This window comes from Polyergus mexicanus, unplaced genomic scaffold (genome assembly GCF_030449975.1).
Source record: "Polyergus mexicanus isolate NDT 795.1 unplaced genomic scaffold, iyPolMexi1.0 SCAF_22, whole genome shotgun sequence".
NCBI lineage: Eukaryota > Metazoa > Arthropoda > Insecta > Hymenoptera > Formicidae > Polyergus > Polyergus mexicanus.
This window is the reverse complement of record NW_027223342.1, coordinates 4,532,591-4,550,392: the sequence shown is the minus strand read 5'-3', so window position 1 is coordinate 4,550,392 and position 17,802 is coordinate 4,532,591. Positions and strand designations below refer to the sequence as shown.

Below are 17,802 nucleotides of genomic sequence, written 5' to 3'. Positions count from 1 at the left end.
GGATATTCTGTACATATCGTAACACATCTGAAAGATGTGTCTATTGCAGGTTGTATGGATGTTCAAAAGCAATGCGCCGTAGGTCTCAGATAGATCCAGTATATATTCATTTGTACATCCAATACACGGAACATACATTTTCGTATATCCATTTATACATATATTGTACATCACATGCATGTACTAACGAAATACGAAAATGTATGTACAATGGATGATATATGGATATATATATTGAATCTTCCCGGGACCTCAAATGGTATATACGTATGATGTACGAAAATGTATGTACATTGAATGTACATATAGATATATATTGGAAATACATAGTACATGCATGTGATGTACAATATATGTTCTTTGGATATACATAGGATATACTAAAATTGCGACTATATGGATATACGAAAATGTATGTTTCATGTATGTACATTGGATGTACAAATGGATATATATTGGATCTATCTGAGACCTACGGCGCATTGCTTTTGAACATCCATACGACCTGAAATGGACACATCTTTCAGATGTGTTACGATATGTACAGAATATCCAGAGTCCGTTTCCGTATGTATCCTAAGCGAATTTAATTTTATGCCTTTTTTGTGTTTTGCAACATTCTTGCAATCAGCATAAATTATTATGTAGCAAAATTCATGATCTTCGGCGTATGTTGCTTCAAAGTAATATTGTTGCATTGTGTTAATAACAAAAATTAAATGTGTATGATAAATGGCGTACGCATTACATAAATAATAGAAAAAAAATTATCGATTAAGAGTCTATCTATTAGGAATTTGATCGATTCAAACGTTACTGATAATGAGATCCAATAATTTAAAGTACACTCAACTAAGTATAAAGTATACTCAACTAGTGAGTCGCGTATAGATATATAATCTGTCTGTGTATTACGCTTGACATAGCGCAAAACGACAATGTCCCTTGATGAAACAAAAAATTTTTTATTAAATGAAAGATGTTATATTTACATTAATGTATTTCAATATTACATTATATTATATATTTAATATAACATATTAAATATTACATGTTTTAATAATAATTTAATATGCAAAATTACAATCTTTTGCGACATGGATATCTTCTGTCCTTGCGAGATTGAAGGAACATTCGCATTAATAAGATATATGGTATTTCTGCCATTAAAGATAATACGTAAGCACAAACGTAACTAATTATCAAGTATCCTATAAACATAGAAATCTAAAAATTGATAATAAATGTTAAAAAGTCTTCTGTTAGTATCGAAATTTTAGAGATAATCTTCACTTACCAGAGGCAGTAATTCCAAATGAACGGATGTTTCACTAGAGAAATGAATCGATTGTATAACGAAGGGATTTACGAGATAAGCACAATAAGTAAGTTTGCTGAAAGGGATAAAGACTTTCAACGATAATAACCGATTAACAATACCTGTAACATAATAAAATAATTTGTATATATATATATATATATATGTATGATAAAAATAAGATTTTTTAAAATTATAGAATTATTTTTATGCGTTATGCCATTAAAAGAAAAACTATAAATTAAAAATAAATTAAATGAGAGATGCAAGAAATAATATTACACAATATTATTATTATATTAATTATAATATTACAACATATTTGCGTAGATTTATGTGCAAATGTGTATACGTGTGTGATAAGATTTATTATATTTTATGAAATATACTAACCACCATGCTTAGTAAAACACGCTATTACAATCCATGCTATACCTATGGCCCAGAGTGTTCTACTTAACGCAACATAAACAGCAGCATACAGAATAGATACGTTTCGTTCATAAAAGCCTAATAATACGAAAATAATACACGCGCTACCAAGACACCAACATAAAATTACAATTTTCTGAAAGTAAATTGTACACAAATTGTAAAAATTCACAAATATTTAATTAAAATATAAATATATTAATATATATAAAGTAATATATAAATAATTAAATAAAATCATCTATTCATGTATTTTGTAACTATTTTTATAATTATTTAATAATTGCTTATTTTTCACATTAAAAAGTCATATGATAATCAAATTATACTTTACTTTTCTCAAGACCAATTTTTTATTTAGTCTTCTTACAATGTAACCTGTAATTATGCCAATAATATATGGTCCTATTCTGATCCATGGGGGATAGTACAAAACACTAGAAAGTCTATATTGTTCGTCAAATCTGCAATAAGACAATATTTAAGTAATCTTATAATTAGCAAAATGTTTTTATTACTTACGTCGGAATATATTCGTAAATATATGAAATATAACCGGTAAGTACAATAGAGCCTATTAAAAGTGCACCCAATACGACAACAGTCATGTAAAAGTACCTAAAATTAGCAATTTATATTTATTTAAATATATAACTAATATATTGTGCTGATTATAATATCCTCGATACATTAACTTACACAGTTGACAAAATCAGTAGCACAGTAGCAATTATAAAATATTGCATGTCATTGGCTAAATACCAACTCCAAATCATGCACTATAAGAAAATAGAAAATTTAAAATAAAATTTTAATATTTTTTAAGCAATATTAAATTAATTATAACTATTTAAAATATATTTATATACCATCGAATCGAGATCGAACAGATTATTTATGTATACAAAATTTCTCCACAAATATTTTGTACAAATTTCGTGCAATCTATAATTTGGATAAAATTGTGAATTCTTGTCGTACCAAGCCGAATTTAATTGTAGTATTCCTATCATCATCATGTACGCAGGTGTCAACCTTAATATAAATTGTTTTGAGATATAAATATATATACAATACATAAAAAGAGATAATATTATTAGGTTAAATTTTATTTCTAAATTATTTTTATATGCATTGTTCTTATTTATTGCCTGTATAAATAAAGATAATAAGCGAGAAAAACGTACCGAATAAATCTTTTTATTATATGAATAAAGAATTCATTTAATTTTGCTTTGTAATTAGTCGATGTGGTTTTATCTTTACCCATCTTATCCTTCAAGTATAAATAGGCTACTAAAAGTCCGCTTGTAAATAAGAAGGTATCTGTCGGTATGATTATGTTACGTAATACTTGAATGAAGAAATCCGGAAAGATTCTCCATAAGAATGTTTTATTGTCTATATATACAAAATAATCTCTGTTATATATAGAAAACAAGATGTATATATGTATTAATTCTATAAGTCTTTTTCGAATTACTTACCGATATAATTCAACATGAAGAATATTGTACGAAAAAGAATTATCCAATTCATAGTGAGAAATTTTAAACCGTGAATAGTAGGTATTGCGTTAGCATCCAATTTTGTGCTGAATATTATTTTTGTATTTGTGTATACAGAAAAACATATTAGTATTTTTCCAATTCTATTTTCTCGATGTGAAGATAAAGATGTTATTTCCATTTCCTCGGACATGTTCTCCACATCTATATCGCAAGATAGAATTTTCAGTAATATATTTATATAAAAATCAACATATGCTTTAACTAAATGAGAAAAGAAGCATTATTTAAAAAAATATATGCATATACAAGATGACTATTAATATATAAATCTATATATAAATTTTTGCTGATCTTTATTAAAATATTTCCTTATTAAATTATTCGACTTGAAAATACACTAATTTTAAATAGTCAAATATCATTTTAATGTACAATGCATAAACGTGATTTTTCAAATACGAGTATAATACATAATCAAAATTACGAATAATTTAAATACGATACTTACTAGCTGTAGTATTAGTTTTCTCTTTTGCAAGTAAATATTTTTGATGCACGAATATATCGTACATTGTTCCAATTATCATTATAAAAAAAGTAAGCGCTAAAACACTAGAATTATAAAATAAATACAAAATATATCTCTCTATTATTTTAAAATTTTGAAAGCTATACAAAAATTTGCGTGTTATTATTCACTATTCAAAAAACAAAGAATAAAAAACAGTATTTTATACACTAAAAATTAGGATATTTTCGAACCGTTTAAATCCGCGAAAAATCATAGTAAGAAAAAAATTAAAAAAGCATTTTGAGATTTAAAATTTTAACTTTAACGCGCTTTCAACAGTTTTCTCAGATTTTTATATTTTTTTTTGTTCTGTGCTTTAAAAACGAATACATTGTTTTGTTCTTAAAATTACTTATTATATATTAATACTTATTAATAACTTATATATTAATACTTTGCAGCTCGATAAAAAAATTTTTCTCGAAAAATTTATTTCAAGTTTCATAAACTATAACATTTTACCTACAAAATGCTATTTTTTAATAATTTATTTGACCGATTTTGAAACCTGTATTTTTTAGAATTAATATCGATACTCGGCGATATCAGATTAAAATTAAAAAAGCCTGAAATTTCAACTTTAACGGACTATCGAATTTTTTATATTTTTTATATTTTTTCAATTCTGTGCCTTAAAAAGGATGTTTAAGAGATACTAGTTTAGTTTCAAAATCGTCTAACTCGGTCCAAAAAAAAGAAAAAAAAACAAGAAAATTCCTCTCTAAAAAAGTCATGTTATTGACATTGTTGCCTCTTTTCCGCGATGCTGATTAGTTCTCTCTTTTAAAACTACCAAAAAACGCGCTAAAAAGTTAAAAAAGTTAAAACTTCAAGCCTCAAAATGTTTTTTAATTTTTGGTCTGATGATTTCTTCGCGGAGTTTCAGCGATTTAAAAATAGCCTATTTTTTAGCGTATGAGAAGTGTTCCTTATTTCTTTTGAGTAATGTATTGTTATTTGTTGGTAAAATAATTATTATTTTATAACAGAGTGTTTCATTCATAAAAACCATCTCTTCTTTCAGTTTTGACGATAAAATTCCAAAGCGAAGCAATTTGAAATTTCTACAAAAATGGCGATAATTTGAAAACAACGCATTTCCGGACCTATGTTTATACTAAGTTTTTTTTCTTGTTTGTGAGTCCTCAATAATCTCTCGAGCGATGGATCTCTACTTTTGAAACACCTGTATATTATTAATTATATATTTTCTTTGCTTTTTGATATACCAGATGAAAAATATTGCATCATAAGATAACCATTGTTGATCGTCTTTTAGATTTTTAATCTCGATCAATTTGAAATCCACGGAATAAAGGTCACTGATAAAAAAAATTCTATCGCGAAATATTTTTTCCAGAATTAAAGTTAGATCATTTATAGAACATGATGCTGGTAAACAGAGGCCGAGCGTAATTAAATCCTAAAACAAAATATTTTGTAATAAACATATTAAAATACTTTTATGTGTATATATACATATATTATATAATATAGAACATTTTATAAATATACCTTATATAATTATGTATGTTAGAATGTTTAAAAGAAACAAATCAGAGTTTATTTTAAGATTTAAGAATAAACATAATATCTAGGATTAGTTTGTTATATAATATTGTATATATATTGTATCAGGGTTGGGAACGTTACTCTATAAAAGTAACGCGTTACCGTTACCGTTATTTTTTGTAAAAAGTAACTCGTTACCGTTACTCGTTACTGATTTTAAAAAGTAACGCGTTACCGTTACTTAAAAAGTAACGATTCGTTACTTTTCCGTTATGTTTTTGTTTTTTGTAATGCTAAAATAAGCTATTAGATTATAAAATTATTTAGTAATCAATATTAAATGTAATAATCTATGTTACAATTAAAAACTCTAAATTAGTCACTATATAGCAAGCGCTTTTTATATTAAACTTATTTAATGATTCTAATTTTTTATATTAATATCTTTACTTTTTAATATACTTATCTTTACAGGAATTTAAATTGTAATTTACAAATTTCAATTTTGTTGAAAATTTTTATCGAACATTATTTTTAAATATTGATAAGAGAAATATTGATATTATTAAGAGTGTATCCCAATATTCATTGTCAGTATTGTAAAATGTATAATTTACGTTACTATAGATTTTCAGTACTGGCAGTGACTATCAGAATGCAGCCTATGATAGAAGGCTACAAAATATTTTTCAAAAAATACATCTATTGAATAGATATAAGATAATAAAAACCAAAAAATAACGATAAAAGTAACGGCTAATTCGTTACCGTTACTGTAAAAATGTAACGACGTTACCGTTATCGTTACAAACAGAAAAAAGTAACGATCGTTAACGAAAAAAAGTAACTGTAACGGTAACGACGTTACAAGTAACGCGTTACTTCCCAACCCTGTATTGTATATATATATAGTGTAGGAAGCGAAGGATTTCATATCTTGTTTGTTTGTGTATCGTGTCTTCGAGGAGGTCTCGAAGACACTTGTTTGTTCGATGCGTGACCGCCGATCATGCGTCTCATAATAATAACAGCTGAGCGTGTCGGGATGCGATTGGGCCACGTATGGCTCGGGCGAACGGGATCGACTCTCGGAGCCGATATGCAGAGTTCGAAAAGTACCGTCTCCGAAAAAGGTCGTGCGCGTTGGACCTACACGATTGTAATAAGTAGTTTGTAACGATACCGTTACCAGCCTCGCGGGCCGACCAGCCGCCCGCAATTTTGAGGCCCGGCGCCTATGGCGCCCCTAAACTTCCACACCCGTGTCGCGGCCCCACCGCGGGGCCGCCCCACCACGCGCTCCCACCACGCGCCGACTCGCGTGAGTGGGAGGCCGACCGCCGGTATATAAGGCGCTCCGGCAAACGTAGCGTTACCAGTTCCCGATCCCGATTCCTGTCACGTACAACTCTCCGGATCCTGAACCACCTCTCGCGTTACACCAGGCTACGGGCTTCCCGTAGTTAGGCCGGGCTTCCCGGTTGCTGGGACGGCGCACCCTGATACCTCGCGTTACACCGGGCTACGGGCTTCCCGTAGTTAGGCCGGGCTCCCCGGTTGCCGGGACGGCGCATCCTGATATCCCGCGTTACACCAGGCTACGGGCTTCCCGTAGTTAGGCCGGGCTTCCCGGTTGCTGGGACGGCGCACCCTGATACCTCGCGTTACACCGGGCTACGGGCTTCCCGTAGTTAGGCCGGGCTCCCCGGTTGCCGGGACGGCGCATCCTGATATCCCGCGTTACACCAGGCTACGGGCTTCCCGTAGTTAGGCCGGGCTTCCCGGTTGCTGGGACGGCGCATCCTGAAACCGCGTTACACCAGGCTACGGGCTTCCCGTAGTTAGGCCGGGCTTCCCGGTTGCTGGGACGGCGCACCCTACTAGTCGATAAGTCCGCACCGCGTTATACCGTTTGCATATATACCGTGACCCGTTTATATCGTAAGGCCGCTTTGGTCTCCGCATTCTAGTAGCTTCTCGTATCGCTTGTAAGTACACCGCGACCTGTTAGTATTATAAGACCGCATTGTACATACCGCGACTTTGAACTAGAGAATTAAATAGACTTAGGATTCCCGCCAGTGTCGCGCCGCTTCTATCTTCACCCCGGCCCTCAAACTACGACGGGGGCTTCAGTCCTTTTAAGGATAGAACCCCGAGAACGCCGACGCCCCGTCCTTTTAAGGATAAGGCAGTCGGGCAGTTGGAATCACATTGAGGGCCCCGCTACACCCCGTAGTGTTTAAGATCTGTACTGTACCAATAAGAATAATAATAATCGCAGGTTAATTGCATGCGAACCCCGCGATTACGGAACACGGCCGTTTGAGCCACGCTCGCTTCCCGGGCTCCCCGCGCACAATTGTATACACGCACCGTTCCCGCATGTTGCTTCGCGCTTAGCTTTAAGTATTAAATATCGTTTGTAATAACCGCATGAATAAACCGATTCGTTTAAACCGATTACCCGAAGGTAAAGTAAGTTGGAGTTTCCCCCTTCTCCCGAATCCTGGCACCGGCGAGCCTTGATCCGCGGCGTACGGGAAAGGTGAACCGTTACAAGTTTTCCTTTTTCTACCTTATTATAATAAATAGTTTTCTTTTTTCTACCTCATTATAATAAATAGTATCTCGTTTCCTACAATATATATATATATATATATATATATATATATATATTATTGCTAATAATATATACTGAGTGATTCAGGACCACTGCGACAAACTTTGAGGTACGCGATACGAAACCTATCGTTCCTCAGAGTCTGTGACAGACAATTATATATATAATTTGATAAAAAATTGAAAAATCTATATTAGTTCACTGGCTTTAATTTAATTTATAATTTGATATTCTTTCTAGCTAACTTTATGTATGGGTAGAGAAAAAAAGAGAGAGAAGCTTATTTTATAAAAATGAACTTACTTCATTGGTATCGACATTCATATGGTATTGAAGAGTCCTGTTGTGTGTGAAATGAGAAACAAAGTAATTTACTTCGAAAGGCGGAAATTCCTTTTGTGGATCACGATATATCGTATTATTTAATATATGTCGTTCTGCGATTTCTAGAGGAGCTGTATTCATTGTATCGAGACATTGACTACGACTCCCTAGCCAGTAATTATTTCCATAAAGAAAGCCTGGTTTAAATCCCCCGCTAGAATCCAGCACTCAAAAATATAAAATAAACAATTATTATTTAAACATAAATATTGAACAATAATTTTTATTTATTATTAGTACATCATCAATGTTTTCATTCATTGTTGAATTTAAAAAGTAATCTTTAAATATTTTATTAATTAGACCCGATCGCACCAATGTTTTTTTGGCTTTTAGGCGAGATCTAAAACTTTTTTGGCGTTTGGTAATAATTAATGTCATATGTCTTTTGGCTTTATTAGACTTTAAACTAATCAAAGATTAAATTATAGTCTAAAGCTTAAAGCCAAAAGCCAAAAACCAAATGACATTAACTATTATCAAAAGCCAATATAGTTTTAAATATCGCTTAAAACCAATATAACATTGATCAACTGAGAGAGAGAATTAGAATATCAGGAATTAGATTATTGAATACTTATACAATTTGTGTTATATTGTTATTATTTAATAATCATAGAATCATGTTTTAAATAGAGAATTTTAAATAATTTTTCTCAATAAGTTATATATTTTTGCGAAAAATAACATTACTGTACATCTTAATATACTGGGTGTCCCATGGGCGTGTTATTAAAGTCATTTAGAGTTGAAATTGTTTAATAAACATATGTTCGTAAATGCTTCTTAATAAAATTACTATCATTCAAAGTTGATGTAAATATTTGAAAAAGGAAAGAAAAAAGATTTTTAATTTAACTTATTTTAACTGTTTATTTACAAATGCATTACAAATTCTATTCAAATTCATATTTGAAAAATCACAAATCACAAAATCACATCAACTTTCAATGGTTATAGTTCTGTTAGGAAGCATTTACGGACATATGTTTATTAAACAATTTTAACCCTAAACGACTTCATTAACACGCCCTTAATGTATGAATCTCGAATTATGAGACATTCTGTATAATAATATAATAATAAAATATATAAGAAAATATCTCAATGTATGATTAAACTAATAAGGTAACATTATCAGTTTTTTATTTTACGGCTGAGGGTTAGTAGCATTAGAGAAGGAAAAAAAATTATATATAAATTTATTTCATTGACAAACAAAAAACAGTAAAATAAAACGTTAAAAATAAAATAGAAAATTGAATTTTAAATATTAAATTATAATGATCATATCAATGACTAAACTGAAAAATGATCATATTCCATTAAAATAAGAGATCCCATACTATTTAAATAGTATGGGATCATCTTTCTATCCAGTTCATGAAATCGGTTTATGGTATAACGATAGAAAGTTTGAACATCTCTTTGAATAAAGCATATGCCTCATGTAAAAATTCCAAATATTTCGTAAAATTATATGAATACAAGGATAAAAAATAGGCTAATAAGAGCCAGATGCAGTAAGTCAGCATAAAAAAATTCACATAGAAATCTTCTTTAATAAACGTTTCGGTCCTTTTTCCATCCCATCTTCAGCAAATAAACAGATAAAAACTCGTATGTCCTGACCTTTGATCTCGTAGTTTCCTATCGGTTCTAGCCGTTAAGAGATGACATAATGTTCACAGGATAGGACATTATAAAGCTGGAGGGAAATAATTAAAGATCAATAATAAAAAAGAAAATCTTTCCGAGGTATAAAAAATTAAAAATTTTTTAAAATAAATAAAGAGTAGCGGGATGATTCACCAAATTAAATGCAAAACAGAGAGCCGAGATCAAGAACATCCGAGAGACATACGACACACACTATACAAAAATAAATAATAATAACACATGGATTTTCGAGACAAAATTTGTCATTGTAACATTTGCCTTCTGTTCTTCTGTATAACATGAGTAACTCACTCTTATTCTTCATATTATTATTATCACATTTTTGATATAATATATTCCATTTACTTTGTAATTGTGATGAAGATAGTCCAAAAAAAGGGACCGAAACATACGCTTTTTGTGAATTTGTCTATCACGTAGTCAAAATATCAATGTAATTTGATTGTAATAAAACATACAAGCGTACAAATTACTGTGCTGATTCTTGATTGCTTTTTATCTCTTTCGTATAAATTTTTTATCAATTAATTTTTTTAATTTTCGAGTTTTTTTGATATAAGCATTGTGGGTATGTACGGGATAGGAGATCTATCGCTTAAGGATAATACCCAACTTATCTTATATGAAGGTAGAGAAATGAATGTTTTTACCATTAAAAATATACTTTTATTCTGTTCTCTTACATTCGTGCCAACGATTTTCTTTATTATGGTAGCGATTGAGCGTTTGGTTGTTGTTGTTAATTAGCGCTTTACGTGCTCTTCCTCCTCGTCGCTTGGTTTGCGTTGCTACGTCGATTCCGGTTTTGCCGGGGTTCGTTTGCGTGGTACTGTCCCGTTTCTGAGGTGTTCGTCGTAGAGGCGAGACGAGCGGTGGAGGATACCACGGAACCGGAGGCGTGGTACTCCGTGGGCGACCAATGTCGGGCGTGATTGGTCGGTCCCTCCTGGTGCCCTGCACGGTGGTGGATTTTGGCGGGCTGGCGCCGAATAGTGTCAGTAACCGGGCCTCGGTCTTCTTTCTCCCTGGTAGCGGCGCTCCTGGAGCTGGTGGCTCGTCCCAGCGAGCGTCGTGTGATGGAGGCGACTGTGCGCCTAAGCCTGGAGGCGAGCGAGCGCCGTGTGATATAGGCGACCGTGCGCCTAAGACTGGAGGCGAGCGAGCGCCGTGAGAGGGAGGCGACTGTGCGCCTAAGCCTGGAGACGAGCGAGCGCCGTGTGATATAGGCGACCGTGCGCCTAAGACTGGAGGCGAGCAAGCGCCGTGAGAGGGAGGCGACTGTGCGCCTAAGCCTGGAGGCGAGCGAGCGCCGTGTGATGTAGGCGACCGTGCGCCTATTCGTCTCCTTTTAGCCGCTGTTAAGTGGAGCGGCGTAGGGCGAGTTTTTCGCCGAAGGGCGATTTCTGCCACTGTAGGCAGCGTGCTGGCGCTCTTAGTCCGTGGCGTCTTGGCGGCGTTGCGGCGACTGGCGCCGTGGCGTTTGTCCAACGTTATGAAGTTCGTTAGCGACTTGCGCTAGAAAGTGAGGCGTCTGGCGCCTATAACTTTCTTCGTGCTTTCTCTGCAGGGGGTCTGCCCTATATTCCGGCTGGGCGGCTTTCTACTTGCAGGTTGGCCCGGGCGTCTTGCGCCGCCTAGCGGTGCTGCCCGCAACTACGCGCGGACGCGCTATATGCCCGCCGGACTGCTCTCCACCTTCGTGTTGGCTCGAGCGCCTTGCGCCGACTAGCGGCGTCTCTCGCACTACGCGCGGACGGACGAGCACTTGCGAGAAACGATAATATTTCGCGAATATTGTGTTCTCGCTATTTTTGTGGTTGCCGTAGGCCGCCACATTACCCCCTTCGTTGTCTTTTAGTCCGGTGACTGGAAACGGACAGTTTTTCGTGACACTCTGCCACTTCTTGTTTTTGTTTCGATGGGTGATTTGTCTTCCTGCTTTTCAGGCTGCTTTGGTGTTGGTGTTGGTTCCGAGTCTGCCAGTACGTAAGCGGGTTTCAGCCGGTCTGTAGTTACGTGGACGGTTTTTCCGTTCACTCGTAACTTGTAGACCTTTTCTGTTCTATTGAGGACTTCGTACGGACCTTCGTACGTTGGTTGTAATGCTCGTGTTGGTGCATCTTGCCTCAGAAATACATGTGTTGAGTTTTTCAAATCTTTGTACTGAAAAGTGGCAGGCGTTCCATGACTTTTAACCGGTTGTGGTCGTAATTCTTTCATTGCTTTCTTTAACCTCAGTACAAAGTCGCTTGCATCGCCAGTTGCTACCTGAGTTTCTTGCAGAAATTCGCCAGGAAGTCTCAGTGTTTCTCCGTACACCAATTCGGCGGGTGTCGCTTTGAGATCTTCTTTATAGGCTGCTCTGATCCCCATCATGACTATCGGTAGCACTTCGGTCCATGCTTCCGTTGCGTGGCATTTAATTGCAGTTTTCATCTGGCGATGTAAGCGTTCGACCATGCCATTAGCTGCCGGGTGGTAAGCTGTTGTGCGGATGTGTGTCGTTCCTGTCAATTTGGTCAGCTGTTGAAATAAATCGGCCACAAACTGTCTTCCTTGATCTGTGGTTATACGTACCGGTGTGCCGAATCTTGCTATCCAATGAGTGAATAGATTTTGAGCTGTTGCTTCCGCTGTGATCTCTGTCATTGGTATGGCTTCAGGCCATCTGGTGAAACGATCAATTATCGTGAGGCAGTACCTGTAGCCTTTTGATAGTGGTAGTGGTCCTACCAGGTCTATGTGTACGTGTTCAAACCGCTTTGTTGGGCCTATGAATTTGCCAATCGGCGCACGATTGTGTTTGTGAATCTTTGCTTTCTGGCAATTGATGCAGGCTCTTGCCCATTGGTGACAATCCGCCTTGACTCTTGGCCAGACATAGCGTTCTGCGACCAATTTTGCTGTTGTTTTAGTCCCTGGATGTGAGAGGCTATGTAAAGATTCGAAAACTTGCTTCCTGTATTGCTTGGCAACAAAAGGGCGTGCGACTGGTGTTGAGACATCACAATACAACATGGCCTCTGTCCCTGGTATTTGTATTTTCTGGAGCTTGAGTGAAGAGTTCCCTTCTAGCATTTCTTGCATCTCGGTATCCTCCTCTTGTGCCCTTGCTAAATTCTCCAAATTTATTGCTGTTCGAATTTCTTCGATTCTTGACAAGGCATCAGCGACCGTGTTGTCTTTCCCTGGGATATGGCGTATGTCGGTAGTAAATTGCCCGATGTATTGTAAGTGTCTCGCTTGTCTGGGAGAACTGTGTAACAGCTCTTGCTGGAAAGCGTACGTTATGGGCTTGTGGTCAGTGAATATCGTGAAGATTCTTCCTTCGAGCATGTGGCGATAATGTTTTATTGCCATGTAAATTGCCAGTAGCTCTCTATCATATGGGCTGTATTTTTGTTGCGCCGGATTTAATTTCTTGCTGAAAAAAGCTAACGGTCGCCAATCTTTTCCGTCACGCTGCTGTATCACAGCCCCAATGGCTCTGTCGGATGCATCGGTAGTGAGAGTTATCTCCGCCTCTGGTTCCGGATGTGCTAGCAGTGTTGCTTGGGCTAGACTATCCTTACTTCTTATGAAAGCCTCATCTAATTCAGCATTCCATGTTATTGGTGCCTTCTTTGGCACCTTTGGACCGCTGAGTAGGCCATTTAGCAATACTTGCTCTTTCGCAGCATTAGGAATGAATCTACGATAGAAATTTAATGTTCCCAGATACTGTCGTAATTGTTGCATATTCTCAGGTTTTGGAAAATTTTTAATTGCCTCTATTCTCTCGGGTGGAGGTCTGGTACCCTCTTTTGATACCTCATACCCTAAAAAGAGTACCTTGTCGGCTCCGAAGACGCATTTACCTGGGCTTAACAAGATGCCATTCTCTTCTAGGCGTTTGAAGAGCTTGCGTAAATGTTCTTCATGCTCCTTCTCATTGGTTGATGCTATCAGTATGTCATCGATATATGCGTAGCAGAATTCGAAGTCGCTCGTGATCTCATTGATGAAGCGCTGGAACGTTTGTGCTGCATTACGTAGGCCGAATGGCATAAACCGAAATTCAAACAGGCCGAAAGGAGTAGTAATAGCTGTCTTGGGCACATCATCGGGATGTACGGGTATTTGATTGTATGCCCGGACCAAATCCACTGTTGAAAAAATTTTTTTGTTGTGCAGAGTTTGCGAAAAATCTTCTATATGCGGAATCGGATATCGATCCGGCACCGTCCTTGCATTAAGCCTTCTATAATCTCCACAAGGCCTCCAGGAATCCCCCTTTTTAGGAACCATATGCAAGGGGGCTGCCCACGGGCTCTTTGACGTTTGAATGACCCCTTCCTGTAATAAGAGATTGAATTCCGCTTTTGCTGCCTTGAGTCTATCTGGGGCCAATCTGCGCGGCCGACAGGCTTCTGGGGGGCCTTCTGTCGTTTTAATGAAGTGCAGGGTGTTATGTTTGACCGTGCGTATCTTAGCAGTAGCCCTTGTAATATCGGGAAATTCTGCCAAAATCCGGTGGTATTTCTTTTCAAATGTTAGTGCCTTTATTGACTCTGCGATCCCAAATTCCGATGTGCCGATGGTGTGAAGGTTCGTTTTTCCATCTAGGAGCACCCCTTTCTGTAGGTCTGGTAGTAGATGGTAATATGCCAAGAAATCAGCTCCGATGATGGGCGTCGTAACATTGGCGATGACGCAACGCCATGGGAATGGTCGACGTAACCTCAGCTCTGGTTGCATCGTGATCCATCCATATGTACTAATGGTGGAGCCGTTTGCTGCAAATAATTCGTAGTTAGAAGGCGTTATGTATCCTGCTGCCATCGTGCGGGGATATACACTAACGTCTGATCCAGTGTCTACCAGGAATCGCTTCTTGGTTGTATGACACGTTACATAAAGGCGACGAGGTCTTTGGGCGTGTTCACTGGCCGCCATCAGTGACTGCCCTGGCCGTTTTCCGGATTAAATGTGCATGGTTGTGTGCATTTTTTAGCTTTGCCGCCAAATCTGTTGTGGTAAAAACAGTATCCTTTGTTGTAGTTTTTACTTTGGCTTTCGCTTCGGCTTTGGCTCTTTTTCCTGGCCGGTCGTCTTTCTCTCGATCTGCTCCTGGAGAAATGCGTGGAGAGAGTGGAAATTTTTTTCTCTAACGCCAGGATCTGAGCTTCTAGCGTTTCCCTGGGTGCGGTGGTAGTCGCGACTACACCCCTGCTGGCCATCTCATGAATCCGATCGGCCTGTTCAGCCACATCGTTAAGGTGATCTTCTGCACGCGTCGCTAGTATCATCTGCATTTGTGGAGGAAGTCTCCCCAACCATACTGTGCGTAAGAGAGAGTCGGGGACATTATTTGCGGCTAGCGTTCGGAGGTGTCGTAAAAACTGCGACGGTTTACGGTCTCCTATTTCTTCCAGTTCCAGGAGTTGTCGCGTGCGCTGCTCTTGGGAAACGGATAATCGTTGTATAAGAGCTCGTTTAATGGCTTCATATTTATTCGCGTCAGGCGGTTGTGTGATTATGTCTTTGACCTCTTTGATTTGTCTGGAATCTAATTGCGAAAGTACGTAGGAGTACTTCGTGGTATCTTGCGTGATGCCGCTGAGTACAAACTGCCCTTCAAGCTGGGCAAACCATAGCTCAGGTTCGTCGTTCCAGAACGGAGGTATTTTTATGGCGAGTTTGTTGATAATATTCTCTCCGTTTCCTCCGTTCCCTCCGTTTCCATTCATGGCTACTACCTTTTTTTAGATCACGTCGGGGTCACCAATTTGTGGGTATGTACGGAATAGGAGATCTATCGCTTAAGGATAATACCCAACTTATCTTATATGAAGGTAGAGAAATGAATGTTTTTACCATTAAAAATATACTTTTATTCTGTTCTCTTACATTCGTGCCAACGATTTTCTTTATTATGGTTGCGATTGAGCGTTTGGTTGTTGTTGTTAATTAGCGCTTTACGTGCTCTTCCTCCTCGTCGCTTGGTTTGCGTTGCTACGTCGATTCCGGTTTTGCCGGGGTTCGTTTGCGTGGTACTGTCCCGTTTCTGAGGTGTTCGTCGTAGAGGCGAGACGAGCGGTGGAGGATACCACGGAACCGGAGGCGTGGTACTCCGTGGGCGACCAATGTCGGGCGTGATTGGTCGGTCCCTCCTGGTGCCCTGCACGGTGGTGGATTTTGGCGGGCTGGCGCCGAATAGTGTCAGTAACCGGGCCTCGGTCTTCTTTCTCCCTGGTAGCGGCGCTCCTGGAGCTGGTGGCTCGTCCCAGCGAGCGTCGTGTGATGGAGGCGACTGTGCGTCTAAGCCTGGAGGCGAGCGAGCGCCGTGTGATATAGGCGACCGTGCGCCTAAGACTGGAGGCGAGCGAGCGCCGTGAGAGGGAGGCGACTGTGCGCCTAAGCCTGGAGACGAGCGAGCGCCGTGTGATATAGGCGACCGTGCGCCTAAGACTGGAGGCGAGCGAGCGCCGTGAAAGGGAGGCGACTGTGCGCCTAAGCCTGGAGACGAGCGAGCGCCGTGTGATATAGGCGACCGTGCGCCTAAGACTGGAGGCGAGCGAGCGCCGTGAGAGGGAGGCGACTGTGCGCCTAAGCCTGGAGGCGAGCGAGCGCCGTGTGATGTAGGCGACCGTGCGCCTATTCGTCTCCTTTTAGCCGCTGTTAAGTGGAGCGGCGTAGGGCGAGTTTTTCGCCGAAGGGCGATTTCTGCCACTGTAGGCAGCGTGCTGGCGCTCTTAGTCCGTGGCGTCTTGGCGGCGTTGCGGCGACTGGCGCCGTGGCGTTTGTCCAACGTTATGAAGTTCGTTAGCGACTTGCGCTAGAAAGTGAGGCGTCTGGCGCCTATAACTTTCTTCGTGCTTTCTCTGCAGGGGGTCTGCCCTATATTCCGGCTGGGCGGATTTCTACTTGCAGGTTGGCCCGGGCGTCTTGCGCCGCCTAGCGGTGCTGCCCGCAACTACGCGCGGACGCGCTATATGCCCGCCGGACTGCTTTCCACCTTCGTGTTGGCTCGAGCGCCTTGCGCCGACTAGCGGCGTCTCTCGCACTACGCGCGGACGGACGAGCACTTGCGAGAAACGATAATATTTCGCGAATATTGTGTTCTCGCTATTTTTGTGGTTGCCGTAGGCCGCCACAAGCATGATTAAATAAATAAAATTTTACTTACTTTTCAAGCTCCACAATATTCGTTGATCCACGGCGTTTTGGAAGTCTCGTAACTCCTTTCCGCATATAGTTGAGTTAACAAGATCGGCTCTCGAAGCAACGATATAAACAGGCAATGTATGACTAATAACTTTTTTATATTCATTTTCGTCAGATTTGTTAACTTGCGCAAAAACACTAATTAAGGCGTCAAAATTTACACAGATACATAAAATAAATACAAATCGATAAAATAACATAATGCAGAATATTTCAATATCAATTATAAACTGCAATAAACTTCAGAATTTTATTTATTTTTTGTTGGTTTTAATAATAATATTAAATGCAACTAGTAACCCTTGAAATAAAAAGATTTATCATAAATGGATTATATTGTATTTGTATTGTTATGCCTCCGGAGACTCACTGACTTTAATGTAGTTGACAATGACACTCTTGTAGTTGGAATAAAAATATATATATATCTATTTTATTCACAAATTGACTTAATTACAAGATTCCTGCACGTTAGCTCACGTCGCGTATCGCGATAGCGGATATCTTGGCGTGCGTATGTCTGGAGTCGAGTTTCGATTGCGAGACTCACTCCTCGTTCTGTCGT

The 17,802-nt window shown here is 38.3% G+C and overlaps 1 protein-coding gene across 1 annotated transcript; it reads right to left on the bottom strand.

The window, feature by feature from the left end:
- Positions 1 to 1,080: 1,080 nt before the first annotated feature.
- Positions 1,081 to 17,491, bottom strand: LOC138942293 (nose resistant to fluoxetine protein 6-like). Its single transcript, XM_070312432.1, has 13 exons — positions 17,200 to 17,491; positions 8,271 to 8,518; positions 5,062 to 5,255; positions 3,770 to 3,873; positions 3,238 to 3,462; positions 2,938 to 3,151; positions 2,620 to 2,785; positions 2,450 to 2,529; positions 2,273 to 2,368; positions 2,085 to 2,214; positions 1,712 to 1,886; positions 1,298 to 1,440; positions 1,081 to 1,227 (listed from the first exon to the last, which is right to left on the bottom strand). The coding sequence occupies exons 1-13, from the start codon at positions 17,435 to 17,437 to the stop codon at positions 1,081 to 1,083; spliced, it is 2,160 nt and encodes a 719-aa protein (XP_070168533.1). The 5' UTR covers positions 17,438 to 17,491.
- Positions 17,492 to 17,802: the final 311 nt, after the last annotated feature.

Coding starts and splice junctions, on each gene's coding strand:
- LOC138942293 (XM_070312432.1), bottom strand. CDS start 17,437: ATGTTATTTTATCGATTTGTATTTATTTTATGTATCTGTGTAAATTTT. Junction 2,369..2,449: donor CTACTGATTTTGTCAACTGT/GTAAGTTAATGT, acceptor TGCTAATTTTAG/GTACTTTTACATGACTGTTG. Junction 1,441..1,711: donor GTGTTTTACTAAGCATGGTG/GTTAGTATATTT, acceptor ATTATGTTACAG/GTATTGTTAATCGGTTATTA.